The sequence below is a fragment of the Drosophila navojoa genome, chromosome 3 (assembly GCF_054131105.1).
Source record: "Drosophila navojoa isolate 15081-1374.11 chromosome 3, UAZ_NAV_1.0, whole genome shotgun sequence".
Classification (NCBI taxonomy): domain Eukaryota; kingdom Metazoa; phylum Arthropoda; class Insecta; order Diptera; family Drosophilidae; genus Drosophila; species Drosophila navojoa.
Window position 1 is genome coordinate 5779805 of NC_142891.1, and position 17324 is coordinate 5797128.

At 35.6% G+C, this 17324-nt stretch overlaps 3 protein-coding genes and 1 long non-coding RNA gene across 8 annotated transcripts; 2 read left to right on the forward strand and 2 right to left on the reverse strand.

Annotated features, from left to right (window-relative positions):
• Positions 1-1957: 1957 nt before the first annotated feature.
• Positions 1958-2443, reverse strand: LOC149091639 (uncharacterized). The gene is made up of 2 exons (XR_016196595.1): positions 2407-2443; positions 1958-2344 (listed from the first exon to the last, which is right to left on the reverse strand). It is a non-coding gene; the product is annotated as an uncharacterized LOC149091639 (long non-coding RNA).
• A 1143-nt stretch (positions 2444-3586) lies between these two features.
• robl22E (dynein light chain roadblock 22E) lies at positions 3587-4136 on the forward strand. Its single transcript, XM_030383791.2, has one exon. It carries the CDS (start codon positions 3774-3776, stop codon positions 4065-4067), a length of 294 nt encoding a protein of 97 aa, XP_030239651.1. The 5' UTR covers positions 3587-3773; the 3' UTR covers positions 4068-4136.
• A 1207-nt stretch (positions 4137-5343) lies between these two features.
• On the reverse strand, positions 5344-6284 carry LOC108657639 (myosin-2 essential light chain). Its single transcript, XM_018110293.3, has one exon. The coding sequence runs from the start codon at positions 6041-6043 to the stop codon at positions 5564-5566; it is 480 nt and encodes a 159-aa protein (XP_017965782.2). The 5' UTR covers positions 6044-6284; the 3' UTR covers positions 5344-5563.
• A 1443-nt stretch (positions 6285-7727) lies between these two features.
• Positions 7728-12592, forward strand: LOC115562364 (vesicle-associated membrane protein-associated protein A). Of its 5 annotated transcripts, XM_089257897.1 has the most exons (9): positions 7728-8465; positions 8986-9698; positions 9777-9890; positions 9967-10095; positions 10321-10751; positions 11972-12089; positions 12159-12247; positions 12321-12398; positions 12469-12592. In XM_089257897.1, exons 1-2 carry the CDS (start codon positions 7874-7876, stop codon positions 9051-9053), a joined length of 660 nt encoding a protein of 219 aa, XP_089114023.1. In that variant the 5' UTR covers positions 7728-7873; the 3' UTR covers positions 9054-9698; positions 9777-9890; positions 9967-10095; positions 10321-10751; positions 11972-12089; positions 12159-12247; positions 12321-12398; positions 12469-12592. The 5 variants fall into 5 exon arrangements, with proteins under 5 accessions (XP_089114023.1, XP_089114024.1, XP_089114025.1 ...); XM_089257898.1 differs by lacking the exon at positions 9967-10095; XM_089257899.1 differs by lacking the exons at positions 9967-10095; positions 10321-10751.
• The last annotated feature ends 4732 nt before the right edge of the window (positions 12593-17324 follow it).

Here is a 17324-nt window from a genome sequence, read left to right on the forward strand (position 1 = left end):
AAAAAAAATGCAAATAAAATGCCAGCTTATTGAGTCGACGATGAGGTCGAGGTGGAGGACAGTTGATGGAGGACACGGGCGCTGGCTGCTCTTTACTTGATTGAAAAAGGTGATGTCAAGGCTTTGCACGCCCAGCGCATAAATTGCTGGAGCCACCCACAGAGACGCAAACATATCACACCTAGGCCAATCAACTAAAACATTCCAGATGCAGGTAGAGATATTTAAGCTTGCTCATTTAAGCAAACTCTCTTACTTACAGGCAGCTAAGCCTTGCTTAGGCAAACTCAAACACAAAGACCTGACGGGATATTTATCAGGCCTGCTGCTGGCATATTTCTGCATAAATCCAATGCTATAATATATAATTTCAAATTCTTATCCTCAGACAGAGCAGGCAAAGGGCTTGAATTTAAGTAGATTTTTGTATTTAATTTGGTCGATAGCACATTAAGCCGACTTGGTTTATGTACACGCTTGGCTACACCACAAGCACTCACACACGCAGTCACACACACACACACACATGAATTAATTAAAATTCAATTCGAATCGTGCACGCACGTGTTACGCCCACACGCTCAATCATAATTTTAATTTTGCCCCAAATTAAATTACACGCCTACACCAGGCCCATGCCAAGCCCCACGCACCGGACGGGAAGAGTCAGAACGAAACAAAGGCGCCCGTAATTGGTAATGTGCTCTGTGCACTCGAAATACTTTGCTACTAATTGCAAATTGCAAATCGGATTAACATTAACATCTCATGCACCGGAGCCCAAATCTCGCAATTATGTGCGCATTCTCGAACGATTCAACAGTTTTGCTTACTAATTTGCCAACTCGATTCGGCTGTCAGTCTGCGCTGCGGCTGACAACTGAAGCGCATTTGGCAACTCTGACTCGGGCCAGGCCCACTCACGTTGTCCCGGCCTAGCTCGGTCAGCTGGCATTTCATTAACACTTGGCACACACTCATCAAATATTTGCAGACGTTTGCAGTTAATGCAAATAACTGAATTAATTATTGAATTTTTGATAATTCTCGCATGAATGGCATCAATGCACGACTCACTTATACCCTGTCCTCTGATTTTACGGCATCCTTTTTTATTGTTATGGTAAGCATGGCATGTATTTACGTTAATTATATGATTAATTTGCCTTCGATTATCGTTAGCTATGTGCATTCCATAACTTCTTCATGGCTGCCGGTTGGACTAATTAAATTCCATTTACCCATTTATATGTGCGTGAAACCACACAGAAAATTCAATTAAATTGAAATTAATCATCGGGTCAAAAAGTAACATTTTCTCAAAATAAAAATATGTACATAAATCCAATAATGAATTCATAATTAATTTGTTGACTTCAGGCTAAGGAGAGAAATGTTTTGAGTAGGAAAAGAAGTTGGGAAAAATAAAGCTATTTACGATAATGATAATAAAAGAATATGAAGCAATCAAGTAATTAAAGCCAAGTGAATGTTTAATACCTATGTAAAATATTGATGTATAAAGTAAATATGCATATATTGAAAACTTTATCTAAATGGAATATTTCCGAACTAATTGGAATATGAAGCAATCAAGTGGACATAATTGAAGTCAAGTTATTATGCATATTTATATAAGCTTGCAATCTCTACTCTCTCAATACGCAGAGCCGGCTATTCGGCAATGAGGCTCAGCCTTTTATTTACTAAAATGTATTGTAAATTCAGTAAATCAAATAAAAACCTTCGCACCACATAAAAAGTGTTGGCAAATATGTGCAAATTGTCAACAGTTTGTTATGGCCACAGCTCAAACAAATGAATGCGAAATGCTGGCCCAGCTAAACAAAAATACCATTTGCAAATAGACAGAGTACCGTAAACAGCTACTGTCAGCCGGATCATGGCTAACGAGCTGCCAGCTAACAATCTGTTTCTTGAAAATATGAAATACAAATTTCAGTACTGGCCATGCCCATTCTCAAGGCCATCCAGAGAGCCATTTATTTGCGATGTTAGGCGGCATTTTGTGATTTGCCATCAATTTTACACAATTTTATGACTTGGATCTGTGAGCTGAGCATTGATTTAATTTTGTAACGAACTTGTAGCAACAAGGACGACAACGACAACGACAACGACAATGACTTCACCTTGTTGACCCATGTCCAAAGTTTCAGTTCTCAGTCCCTGTTGCTGCTGCCTGTCCGTGTGGCAAGACAACGACTTGTTGTTGCTTGTCTGCGTGCAGCATGATGCTGCTGCTGCCTGCTACTGGACTATCTCAGTTGGGCCTGGGGCGTCTGCCGCTAACCACTGTCTGTCCTTCGCTCTTTGAGTCTGCCTGGGTAATTTCATTATGAGTTTTATGACTTTTAATTAATTTTCGAAAGTGCACAATTTTACATCAGACTGCAGTTTATTTGCTCTCTTTCTCTCTCTCACACTTTTTATTTGTTTGGCTAGCCAACAGAGTCCAGCTGTCCAGGCCGGAAGTGTGCCATAATTTCCGCATAAAACTTGACGTTGGCCAATTCATCTGCAATTCGAATGGAAAGTAGCCAACTCGGCTTGCCTGTGTAACGAGTGTCAACAACATTCAATTAATTTTCCTTACATTTTGGCCAACTTTTTCAGTTTTCATTATTCAACTACCAAAATGCGCATCGGGTCTACCTAGAGAGAGGGAGAGTGTGTGAGAGAGAGAGAGAGAGAAAACGAAATAAAGCTTTTGTTAGTTTAAAATAAGATTGCAACTGAACTTACAGCTATGATAAAGTATCAACATAAATCACCAACAGAGTTAGCTGGAGTTGGCATTCCATGTAATATTGATTTACTCTCGTTATATCAAAACAACACCTACCTGCAAAATTGACGACATTCGGGTCTTAAAGTTAGAAAAAAGACAAATTAGTATTTTATTTCTGATTTGCATAATCTAATGCGAGATACTAACATCAAAAACTCTTTTCTTTTATCCCTCAACTAAAATTAATTTTTTTGTAAATATGAATGTTACTCAGATAACTTTCAAGTGCATGTAGTTTGTCTGTTGAATTCACATATCCATCATAATTCATGGAGTCAAGTAATCTATACCCATTTTGAATATTTTGTATAACTTACAATAAAAAGAAGTAAGCTAATCGCCTGTTAAATAATATTGGGATATGCTGATTATAAAATTTAATTATTATTTAATTTATTATTTGCGCTTTTGATGCATTTTTCTTTTTCAAATGAGATATAATTTTAATTGTTTTTTTATTTGTTTTATTTTTTAATTTATTTATTTATTTATTTATTTATTTATTTATTTATTTTTTTGTTATAAGGTTTTGATGTTCAAGATTGTCCTCACAGTGTAAGATCAAGTTCTACTAAGCCAAAGGCTCCTGAAATGGCTTTACAGTGTGTAACTCAAAATAAAGAAATATGACAAAAACTAAAAATGCAAAAAAAAAATAAAAATTAAAAATTAATTATATAATAAATAGAAGAAAATAAAATGAACAACTAAACAAAAAAATGTATAAAAAAAAATAAATAAAATAAAATCCACTTTTATTTTTGAACGTTTCTATCACATTCAATTGAAGTAGGCATTTGTGTAAACCATAAATTTTCGATTTTTATCCTTGTTGGCATCACAAATTGTTCAGTCGTTGACCAAAGACATACTCACACACACAGACGTACTCAGGGTACAGCACTATTGGAATCTAATTTATTTATTGTGCAATTAGCTTGGGACAGTAAACGGCTTCAAGATGTCTGCAGAAGTGGAGGAGATGCTGAAGCGTTTTCAGAACATTAAGAACATCATTGGCATTGTTGTTGCCGACTACGATGGCATTCCCATCAAGACCACATTGGAGAACGTGCAATCGGTTCATTTGGCATGCCACATGCATTTGCTAACGGAGAAGGCGCGTCAGGTGATACTGGATCTGGATGCCACCAATGAATTCGTATCTATGCGCATGCGCACCAGCTACTTTGAGATCATGCTGATGCCCTCCGATAACTATTTCATAGTAGTCCTTCAAAATCCTAGCGATTAGAAGATGGTTTATTCGTTGTAAATTGTTCATGTTTTAACTTGTTGATATTAAAGATATTTATCTGTGCAAGTGGAGTGTTTTAGATGAGGGAGAGAGAGGCACAGAGAGAGAGAGAGAGTGAAAGAGTTTTCTACACAACTGTGGGCTTAATTATGGAAACAGCTATCGCTCACTCTCTCTGCATTATGACTGCTCATCAACTATCAATGAGCTCAAAATTTTCTTTTAATTAACTCTGCTTCAATCAGGCCATTCGACTCCTGCTGTCGTTGCCTGTACTATAAATAACGACTCTTTTGCAGCCACAACGGCATAAATAAACTTTTTGCAACTGTACTGAGTTCATCCAAAGCTGTCAAGTATTTTCAGCTATTATTCATTTGCATTAATTCGTGTACATGTGAAATGCATTATGCATAGCTCGACTTATAAAGAGTTTGGCTACCCTCATATATATACAGATGTATGTATGTCTAGACACCCGAGAGCCGAGCTAAATGAAATCATATGCGAAGGAGGCTAAAAGCTATTCTGTTTCGACTGAGTCGAGGGGAATTCATATCCGGTGGGTTAAAAAATGTATTTTTATTGAGACAGAGTTAGATTTACTATTGATTGCTTAAAAATAAGCAAATTTATATAGAGCGCTTGAATGCTTTTTAAAACCATTTTGATGGTAACAGACTTAATCAAAATTTATGTATTAAATATTTAAAGCTAATAAATTTTTCTTTCTTAGCATTTTTTTTTTTATAGAGATATTATGAAATTTATTTATTAATAGCTTAGCGCCCCGCTACCTATTTGATAACTTATTCTAAATAGAAAAGTACATTAATTTATCTACTCAAAAGCTATATTAATATTAATATTATATTTGAAGATATTTATGAGTATTTATATACTTTTAGTGATTGTTAAAAAATATTTTTGTCTGTATATTCATTCTTTTTTTTTAACCTTAGTTAAGCAGAATGTTTTCGTATGGATAATAACATAAATAAATAGCAACAGTATAAATAGAAAATTTTGAAGAGACAATAGAGATTATTTGATAAAATTGTTAAGTGTAATAGAATTAAATTTAATCTAGAATGCAGTTTTTATAAAAATCAACAAACATTTAGAATAATTTGACTTTGCTTTAACTGGAAGACCTTTTACCCTCAGAAATAAAATATTATACAATGTATTCTAAATAATATAAGAAACTTATTTATTTTACCAATCTGAGGACTGCCCAAAATTTTACAAATAAAATCAAATACAATTGGTCAACTTAAATTTGTCTTTTTTTATTGAATTTTATTTTGCTGTTGCTCTTGTTTGGTCAGCTCATTTACCCTTACCCCTACTTGAATACCTATAATTAATACACCTGCGCTGCTGTGACCGAATTGTGCGATAAACTTCAATTTTTGCCAGTTCGGCTCATTTGTATTTCCTGGCTATTGCATGTGTGTGGAATGAGTTAATACATTGAATAATGCCAAGGCCTATTTGAATGATGTAAGTGCATGAACGAATTCCACATAGTTGACCAAGCCCTGATCGTTGACGTGACCGACCAAGAGCTCGTTCATCTCCTCCTTGGACAGGCGCTCGCCACAGGTGGTCAGGACTCGTGCAAGCCTGGCCGCTGATATGAAGCCAGTATTGTGCTCATCGAAGAATCGCAGGCCCAATATGAGCTGTTCGGCCATCGTGCCTGGCCCGCTCTCCTTGGCTGCCTTCCGAGCCGATGAGACGATGCTCGCATAGATCGACAGGACCTCGTCGTAGGGCACGCGCTCAATATGGCCAGCACGCAGCTGCCGGACGTGCTGTTGTACGCACCTCTCGCTGGGATTGGCGCCCAGCACTCGCAGGCAGTCGCCCAGCTGCGACAGCTCAATCTTGCCATCGTCGCACTGGTCGAACTGCTGGAGCAGTTGTCGCATACGCTGGACCTCAGCTGGTGACTCCTTGTTGGCCATCTTGTTGATGAACTGGTTCGTTTGCCCCTTGGATGACGTTGCTTGGCGTTGCTGCGACTGGGATCGTTTAGGCGTGCAACTCTTGGATACGCATCTTCTGCTCAGTTGCTGGCAACTGTACAGACTAACTGGAATCCACTTTTGTGATTGGGCAAAACAAATTTACAAACAATTTTGACATGATGACAGCTAAACGAACCGACTGACAGTAAACATATTCATGTAATTCACATCGAAAACACTCCACAAAGGCTGCTCGACAATCACACAGATTTCGATTGGTCAAAGCTATTGAAAAGGCTGTATTTGTGTGAGAGGCGAAGGGAAGTAGAGTGAGAAGCTCTAAAACTTGGGACTCTGTTATTTGTACTCTGAATTTTTACTAATACTAAAATCTGCTATATTTGTAGAAATTATTTGAAGCTCTTCACCTCATCTGCAATATGTTGCTCTTGCAGTCTTCTTAACTTGAACTGATTTGTAGCCTAATATTTATTGTTGATATTGATCTTGATGTCTAATAAGCGTATTTTACTCAGACTCAGAAATGATTTAGAGAGCAGACGAATGCATCGGCTCTTTAACGAACCTGCTCACAATCGGCTAGACCATTGAAACAGAATCCCTTTTGTGCATGTAAGGGAGGGTTGTGCTCGTTAAACCCAGCTATTTTATGTGTGAAAGTAAGGAAGGATGTGAGTGTTTGTCAATGTGTGTAAAAATGTGAAGACCGTTGAGTTTTTATTTGTTCTCATTGTGCCAATGTTAATCATATCGTTCCCTAAAGAAAGTACTTTTAAAGAGTGTCTCACAAATACATCAACTTAAGGCCTTCAACCAAACTCAAAAAGATGAGAAACCCGAACTTTCTTGCTCGAGAACGCATGATTATCGCTTATTCGATTAATTCCGCGTATAGGGCGGTCAACTGTTATTTGTAAGCTATGATTTTACTTCATACTAAAGCAGAAACGTTATACATAGTACATAAACATATACACATGCATTCCTAATAAGTCAACGCTGCTTTTGTCACTCATAAACCAATAATTAAATTGTCTCCTGGATAAGAAAAACAGAGTTTGTCGTTTAAGCTCATATACAACCATATGAGCTTAAGCTATGTAGATTATTTGGTTTAATTTAATTTCATGTGACATCAAGACAAAGACACTAAAGCTACAAAGCCATGGACTTAATGAGCTGAATACTTGAGTAAAATTGATCCCTGTGTCAGGTAAACTCTGATTAGCAAGGCCTCAAAATCCATAAGAGCAAAATTAGTGGCTGTGAAATGCATCAAATAATCATTTTGACAAGCTTAAAGCAAACAATTGAACAAACAAATAAAACAAGAATAGTTTGCATTTATGCAAAATCAAATTAAATTCAAGTCTAATAACAGACTATATTCAAATCAAATGCTCCAAAATATATATATTATTTACTTATTAAAATGATAGAAATATTTTAGCTTTGTTTTTGTCATATAAAATTTATTGGGCAATTTAAGAAAAGGGCTTTGAGGTAACTAAAGAGATGGAGGGAAAGTAAAAGTAAAACAGAATTTCTTCTAATGGAATTTGTTTTATATATTCAATATATTGAAAATTCATTTGCATTTCAGATTATTTTGAGGTCCGTTTGACTGCTGAATGCCAAACTAATAATAACAAATTTTACCTAGAAATTACTGTCAATGAAAATGCTGGCTGGCACATTTTAATAACTTAATTAAGAGCAGTAAGCATGTAGTCAGCTCAGAGAGCGATAGTAAAATCAGTTTTCGTTATGCAAAAGTTTTTGGTGGTCATATAAAATCGTGTGAAAATGGCGCAAAAATCGAACTCTGATCTTTTTTGTGTTAGTCCCAAGAACATGATCTTCTATGCACCGTACAATCGCGTGCAGAGACGTTTGATCACTCTATTGAATCCAACCGAGGAGCGGCTGCTCTTCAAGGTACTGACGAATGCGCCATGGCAATACAATGCCATGCCGAACTGTGGCTTCATCGAGCCATACGACATCAGCGAGGTCTGCATCAGCCTGCATAACTTTGAGTTCGAGCCGCATAAGGAATATAGCCATCGCGTCTGCATCCAGTGCATTCGAGCGCCGCCCACTGATTACCTGAATAACCAAACAATTCTGTGCATATTCAAGCAAGTGCGTCGCTCCAAGATCCACAATGTGCGTGTGCCCATCGAACTGAACCCCGAGCCCATATGTATACCACAACATGAGGTGGATGCCATTTTTCAAAACGATATCCAAAAGCTCATCTGGGACCTGCGACCCATCAACACGGACTACATGGCCCAGCTCAAGGAAGTGACCATGGCGGGCCTTAGGAAACGCTGCAGCTGGGTACGCATGCTACTGGGGCCGCTTATCTTAATATCGACTGGGCTGGCTGCTGGTGAGAATGAGAAAAAGATATGTAGAAAGTAGAAAGTAGTGTAACGCCATGGGTATTAGAATATGCCTATGTTAGGTTTAATACTAACCACTCGAGAGGTCTTTTCGACCGATGGTCTTAGTTAATAGTTAATATTTAATAGCAAAAAAATATACATAATTTTTTATTTATATTATTTGTTATAAGTATCAGTCCAACAATCATTATTGTTTAATCTTAATATTAAGTCTAATTATTCTTCTTTTTTCTAACGATTATCTACCTTTTTATTACTTTTTCGTATTATTTATCACTCATTTTGCTAAATCAATTTATTTAGTAGCTTTTAAAACAAGTCTTGAAGTTTGGAAATCATTTTGAAATTTTTAAGCTAAATGAATATAATAAATTTATGAAAATATGCAATTGCTTACAGAATTTCTAAATTAAATTTAAATTACTTTAATACTGTACTAATATATACTACTACTAATATATATTTTTTAATAATATAATGTAATATTTTACACACTCTTTGCAGCTTATATTCATCATCATTTTCAAAACGAACCATTCACAGAAATAAAGACGGGGGAATGTGACTACTAAAAAGAAAAAAAAAAACAAATAATAATAATCATTGCCGAAAAATATCTAACCCTAAACGACGGCATAGAGCTATACGAATTTCATATTTGCTTTTATCACCATTTGGATTTATATTTTGTTATTTTAAATTGATTCTATTTAAATGCACTTTGCATGCAGACGTCGAAGGCAGAGCCAAGCGCCAGCTGGCTAAGAGCAACTCCCTTAGTTGGACACCCTCGTCGCTGCTAGTTAGCTCTGTGTGCAGCACTGGATCATTGCCGAGACTAGCACTCCACACTGCACGGCCGTAAGATTGGTTTTGCGTGTTCCCATTTGCTGACTGATTGATGACATCCCAGTGCTGATTAGCCAACAACTGGCGCTGTTTGAATTGAGTGTTGGCCGCGAAACAGCCACAGCCACAGCGAGGACCGAAACCACGTGAGCCGCAACCACCAACAGCCGCAATAACAATGCGAAAGTGCAGTACGCTAATCACAGCTGGATGGCAAATGATCTGGTTAGCCTCAGTATAATAAAAACACTAAACCAAAAGCATTTATCGACATTTGGGGAATTCTAATTGAGAGAAACTTTAAAGCCGAGCTAAATATTGCCAGAGTGCTGACTGAAAAGTTGATAGTCAAAACCCATTAGAGTTAGGTAAGTGTAAGTATTATATATATATATATATATATATGTATATGTACACTGTGTAATCTCAGCTTTAACCTGCAACAGCTGCAAGCGGTAACTGTGCCCGCAGATTGCTCTCGCACAAGAAAACAATGCTGGGAGGGTGGAGGCGTCTAATCCATTTAACGATTAATGGCTGGCCGCACTGCTAATGCGAATGTGAGCATATAAATAACTAATCAGGCTGTCATGCTGAACACGGGCTAATGACATCGTTCTTATTTAAATCACACAGCTCAATCAGCTGAACGAATATATATGCGCGATATGCTAACAGAAGAGCTCAGCGAGGGCAATTAGTCGCACATGGCGTATGCGTAATGTGTGTTTTATGTATCGTGTGTCTTTCTGTGTGTGTGTGTGTGTGTGTGTTGAAAAGTTCACGCTGTTCGCTGTTTATGAAGCATTTCAACCTTTGATCTTGTGCTCTTGGGTTCATCCATTTGCATCCCGTGCTTTTTCCCCATAAATCCGTATACTTCTCTTTTTTTCCATTTGCTGTTTGCAATACGCCGGATAGCTGGCGAGCCAACAACTCGATAGCCTTGCACTGTTAACCCATTTGTATATCAATTTTCCTTTTTGCCAGGCTTCCGACTGTCACCAATATCCCAACAGCAGCCTTGGCTCTAGCCACTGACTCCTGCCCGCTGCCAGCAGTCGGTCAAGTAAATGATGCTTTCAGTCGTGTTTTTAATTTCCTGCCCAGTCGCTGGGGCCTGCATGCGCCAAAGGTGGGCAAATAGAATCTTTGACAGCTTCAAGCACAGCAGCCAGTAACCATTTATAACTCGGGGCACGCTCCGCTCTCTCACCTTGCTATGCTCAAACGAGACTCTCACTGCGTGGGTTTGTAATTCCATTTGTTTTCTGCCGTCAACATTTTTAATGAGTTCTACCTACTGCCAAGCAAAAAAAGTCCAGACAGTTGCTGTTAAGCTAAAAACAAAAAGGAATAATAAAATATGTATGCTTATGTAGAGAGGAATATGCTGGATATAAGATAAAGCTGAGCTTTAGGTAAGCCCTAGAAGAATTTTTCATCTGTCAATTTTATAGAGAAGAGAGAATTGAGAGAGACTTTTAAAATACTTAAAGCAGGTATTGCACACTATATAGTTATCTATGCTGTTACTGAATACCATTATTAAATTTTCTTTCTCATATACCAGCATTGACTTTAAATTCTCGACAGAGCATTGCGCAGTCAGTCACAATCGTCTGCATGATTCGCATATTTTCTGTTTCTGATTTAAATCAGAATTTGAAGAATTTTACGTTCCATTTGAAGTGTTGTAGCTAACAAATGGTTGTTGTTAATATATATTGTTAGTCTTAATGAATTTGTGTGAAAGTTTGGCCAAATTAAAAAAATAGAATAAATAAGTTGTTAACTTGCGCTTGGCAGTTTGGGCTGGGCGAAACGGAAAGCAGCAACTGAAACAAACTGGGAACAAACTGTGGCAAGCGCAAGAGTTAATGACATTTTAATTTATGTTGCACTCTGTGCGAAAAGTTGACCTAGAGAAAAAACCTTTCACTTATACATATACATATATATATATATATATATGTGTATGTATTGCAGGGCCTACCATTGCTTCTGTTTTTAATGCACTTGCCATTAACTTCTAAGAGATTAGCTTATACAGACTTCCGGGAAATGACATAGATTACAGAGCTTTTGAACTTATATACATAAGGCATAAACATGCACAAAAAAAAAATAAAATAAAAATAAAATAAAATAAAATAAAAAAGAAGAAAGGATAAAATTAAAAAAAGGAAAAATTAAGGAATGAATTCCTTATAATAGAAAATATTTCTAATATCCACATAGCTAATGTGCGTATAATAATAATAAAAATACTTTAAATCTTAAATTCATCTATTAATAAATTATTTCTCTTTAAATTCTCAACGTAGTATAAATCTAATATATAAATATTCCAATAAAAATATATAAATATTCCAAATTCAATAAAATACTACAAATCCGAAAAAAAACTGGCTACATGATTTCTCTATCAAAATTGAACAAATAAAAAAAAAAAGAAAACAAATCAAAATTAAATTTTGAGCTTAGGGAATAGTTGTCATAGTAAATAGTATAGTATATAAATGAAATAAATTCAATTTATGAATCATTTGATTCTTAATACTACTCAAATAATATTTAATTAAATTTTAAAATTTATTTTTAACAATATCGAATTTCTCTCACCATGTGCCTCTGTCAGGCCTGTGCATGCTTGGATCACTGCTCCTGCCCCCTACAGGTGAAAGTTCAATTTCTTGTCTTTTGGACCATTTTACATGCGGTAATAGGAATATTAGCGTTATTTTTATATCCCATCCGTAAGTGGCAAAATTATAAATAATTTAATAAAATTTGATTTATTTATTTATTTTTTACTTTATCTTTAGAATTTCAAGAACAATTCAAATGGGCATTGCTGATAATACTTGTGGTACATCTTATTTCTGGGATCATGATGTTTATATCACTGATATATGTAAATCAAATTCACATACTTGAATGCATTCATAATTTACTAAACTTTCTCATCTTCATCTCTGATCAGCAAGAACGCCATATGTTCATTTTTGGCCTCATTAGTAGCTGCATAATGCCTGTGTTCTATGTATACCTCGTATATCTGCCAAGTAAGTTGAAATATCCGAATTGCATTTGATTTGATTCCGAATTAATAATCCATTTCTCTTTCGATTTCAGTTGTTCAGATTGTTTTCACCATTGCCGGCTGCAGATTTTATAAATTGGGCATGCACGATTCTCTTTAAGTGTAAAGTAAATTCGCAGCATATACAAATATACATGCATTTTAATGTAATGAAAATGTCAAGTATAGATTATATGATAAAAGGAAAGATCTGGCAAATAATAATTCTAAACAAAGTAGTACGGCTCAGCTAGCATGCCCCGTCCATTAGCCAGAAACTTGAGGCTTTGCCAATGCTAATGACATAGTTGCCACATACTCACACACACACACACTCACACACTTTGGGCTCAGTTGAGAAAGTTCATTAAGCTGATGTAAGTTAATTAAAACGCAAACGGACAAACTGACAGAATGATATAAGTGCCAAAGACACAGACAGGGCTGGGCGCATTGAAGCCTAAGAGGTTGAAGTCGGCGTAGCATGCCGAGGGGGGCAGCTGCGTAATGACACTTTGCACCGCAAACTGAGGACTCAATGTCCTGGCAGAGTCAAGCATTGCGTGCCTGCAACATGTGTCAATTGGCTTTGAGCAGCCGCTGCTGTGCACCTGCACCAAGGCGACCCCATTTGACTTTGTAACCAATTTACTGCAGCAGCACATCAATTGTTGGGCCCTTAAAAGCCCGATCACCCACTCTCCCTCTCCCACTCTCTCACTCTCTCTCTCTGTCAAACCACAAGTGCATCAACTTCAACTGTCTTGGTTGGTAATGTGACTGTGATGGATCAATAAACAGCAGGCCAGATATAGCCACGCCTGCTCTCTATGAGAAGAGCAGAGCTGCTAGATATGTGACTGAGAAACCTCTTTAAATTGCCATCAAGAGTTCAAGCTGTCAAGTTCATATTATGCACTGCTTCGTGGCAGCTACTGTATAACTTTTTGTTTGCTTCTTTAAGTTCTAAGCAAAGCTCCGTACGCTGCCTTGTACACCTATTGCCCAGTTGACACAGCTGTAGGGCTTAAATTATAATAATTAGCAGTACAAAAAGAAGTTTGACAAACTAAATATATATACATATGTATATGCCTGCCTTTAAGGCATTTCTCTCTCTCACTCTTCACACTGCCTTCTATAAATTTAGTGACAAAAAATTATGAAACCTTCAGATGGCATATTGAAACAAAGCTTTTACAAAGTAACTTTGGCTAAAGTTTTGTGTGCTGCGCACAGCAGCTGGCTGCTTGCAATGTGCCCAGCCACGCCCACTGCAAGGCACCTTCAGTATCGCCAGCGTTGCACAATTGTTGACTCTTGCATTAATTATAATTATTAAGTGCAGCAGCAGCAGCAACAGCAACGGCAGCAGCAGCAGCGACAGCAGCAGCAGCTCGAGCGACACTCACACTCAGAAGCCACAAATTTAATTTAGCTTTATTTTTGGTTGCCTAAAGCTTTGCTATGCTGCCTTTGTTGTTGTTGTTGTTGTCGCTGCCACAATTTGGCGTGCCCCAAAGGCTGCCAACATTTTATGCAGCTTGTGCTGTGCTTACACCGAAAGCCATAAAACAGGTAGCAAAAAATAAATATATATATATATGTATGTATGTATATATGTATATATATATGAACAAAATGGAAAGGAAACTTTGATGTGTTTGTGAAACATAGAAATACCCTAACTGAAGTGAGAGTTGAATAATGTTTAAATGTGTCACTTTGTAAAGATAAAATATAAATAAATAATAAATTATAATAAAACAATTATTTGTAATTAATAAATGTACAATTCAATGTGAAGAAACGATTTTCTTCCATTACAAGGATTTCTTATTTAAATATCGAAAATAATAATAAACGCCATTTTTGCTGTATAAATATATATTGTCGTTGTGAATCGAAGCTCAACCTCAAATGAAACTACAAAATCTCATAAGAAATGCATTCTTAGCATTGACTACTCTACACACTATAAAAAATGTCAGCAATTATTAAACAAAAATTATTTTGCGCTTCATTTCCTATATCATAGCATTATCTTATATCGCATCTTATATACTCTTATCAATAATTAGTTCACCTGCCAACTTTAGGTATCCATTAACTAATACGCCCACTCTCACATTGTGCTAAACCAATTATAATAACAAGAAACAATGTGAAACGATGCGTTTACTAAAAATACAAACGCACAACACACACACGCACACAGAGAGACACGCATACACACACGCACAGCTGTTGCTGCTTTTGTGTGCGTGTGTTCCCGTTTCTTGTTCTGTATAATCGATGTTTCCATGCGCACTTTTTTGCCTTTAATTTTCATACTCATTTTCTTCGTTTGTTTTTCAGTTTGCTCTGCCCCAAAGCTGCTTGGTAAATGAAGAATATATACATATATAAAATTATTTAATTAATTGAGAATTCGGCAAAAAAAAAAAAACAAAAAAAAAATTTATTTATATGTTAATTTATTAATTTATGCCAAATATAAATAGAAAATTTCAGAAAAACTCCAGTCTTATTTTTTTTTTTAATCATAAACTAATGCTCTTTAATGATAAATTGAACTTTAAATTTAATTTTAAAACAGCTATAAAAATTTAGTCATGTATAAAGTTTACATTTAATACGTAAGTAATTTGTGTGAAATTTGTTTAACTTGCGCTTAAGGCATTTTGATTTTTTGCCTGCTCCACAGGGAAAAGTAAAAATGGTTTTCACATCTGTGTTTGGGTCCGTCTGAGTTAAGCTGGCAATTGAATGTGCAAACTTATAGGTGCATATGGCAGCAGAGAGAGCCATGCTGTGGGGCACAAATATTAACAGGCGATTGTTTTTTGTCGAAAAGGTAATTTAAAATATTTATACAAAGAGTTACATAACTTTTGGAGTTAAAATACAAATTTACTTTAGTATTTTGGCTGCATGAGAAATGAAATTTAAATATAATGAAATGTTTCATATAAATAAACTAAGCCATAAAAACCATCTGAAGGTTACAAGAGAAATGTGTGAAATGAGGAAATTCAAATGACGGCACAAATGGGCTGAAAGTGCGCTCAGTGTGTTGAGATCTGAACAACTAGAAAATAGTGAAAACAAATTGAAGCTTGACCGGAGCTCAAAGACAATATGTGGGTCATGTGATTAGAGGGCAGCCATAGAAATAGCCGGGCCGCTGTTCTCTGCAGAACTGTAAACCCAACAAATGCGGCTGGCGAGTTATTTAGAAAACCGCAGAATGCAGTATGCAGAGTGCAGCACGTGTGCCAATTTTCACATTTACAAAAACGGAACACACACACACACACACACACATGTACAACAAGCCAAACAAGTCGATAACAAAAACCAAAATCGGTGTCAAAATGCTAAAGCCAAGAATTTTAAGTGCATTTCAAGGTTTCAACTGTGCGCTCATTAAGCATACGCAATGTGGTACGATTGGAGGGGGAACAGCAGTTGTTAATCATTGCGGCTTACAATAAATGATTATATGCACCTATTAAATATGCTCTAACCTAATTAATTAAAAAAAAACTGTAAAAAATAAAAAATTAGAAAAAAAAATTATAGATGTATAAAATTATATACATTAAGTTTATTTAATTTCAATAGATTTAAAACTAAATTCTATTTACATTGAGAATATTACAAGGGAAATAAATTATAAATGTGTTTGACAAAGAGTTAGAAGAAAATAGAAATTTAATTTTATACTTAATCACTGATAGTATGTAATTTAACAAAACAAACAAAAATTATAATAATAATAAGTAATAATAATAAAATTAAAGTTTATTTTAGACAAAAATAAAATTTGTTATATTTAAAATTAAAATTCCGAGTAAATATTTATTATTTTTAAACAGAAATAAATTTCAAAATTATTTGGAAGCATTAAAAAAAAAAAAATAAAATAAAATTTCTATATTATTTAAATACAGAAATTAAATTAAAATTTCAATTTTTTTATTTTTTATTAGTGCAGTCAAAAAGAAAGAGATATACATATATATATAATAAAATTTATGCCAATTTTGCCTTTTGGTAAGTAAATCGCATATATTCCTATCCTAGGCCATATCAAAATGCAGTCAGTAAATACTCTCGCTCTCACTAATCTATTTAGCAGTTAAATTGCAAAAGTTAAATTTGTAAAACAAAAATAATTACTAAATACAAAATACTTTACAGCCGCACAACATAATATATGGCCGCAACACTAATTGCGTGGCAAATGATATAATGCGCTTAATTATGTAATTCCTCTAAATGTTGCAATGTTTTCGCTGCGGTAAAATAAAACTAACCGAAAACATTCGCAAACAGCAAATAAAAAGTGCAAAGCAATAAATTTGAAATAAAACATTTTTTCATTTCAAATTTAAATCTTCTGCAATCAAATAAAAAAAACACCTGAATTTCATATGCAGATTGATGAATACGAGATTGAATGCGAAACAGACGGCAAATGCACTTGAGGGCTTATGCCTGTCTGTCTAGTCAAACAGTCTGTCTGTCTGTCTGTCTGTCTGTCAGTCTCCTTGTCTGTCGACAGCTCGTCTGTCAATCAACTCGTTGTCAAGTGCGCTCTTGGCGGCTGTCTGCCATTGATGGCACGACATGTGTACAGCGTGTCAACAAACCTGTAAATCAAATGATACAATCGAGAAACTGCTCAGCTTTATATGGCCATATAGACTACAGAATGGAGCCATGTATAAATACATAACTGAGAGAGCCTAGAGTTTGAGCAATATGCTGATAGCTCAGGCCTGAATAATATTTAGATGCAAATATATGTGATTACATGACATATATAATATTGGAGTAGTAATGTTCGCCCACTCTTTTATAAATCGTCTATGACCAAGTCCGTTTTCTTTTCTCCTGTCAA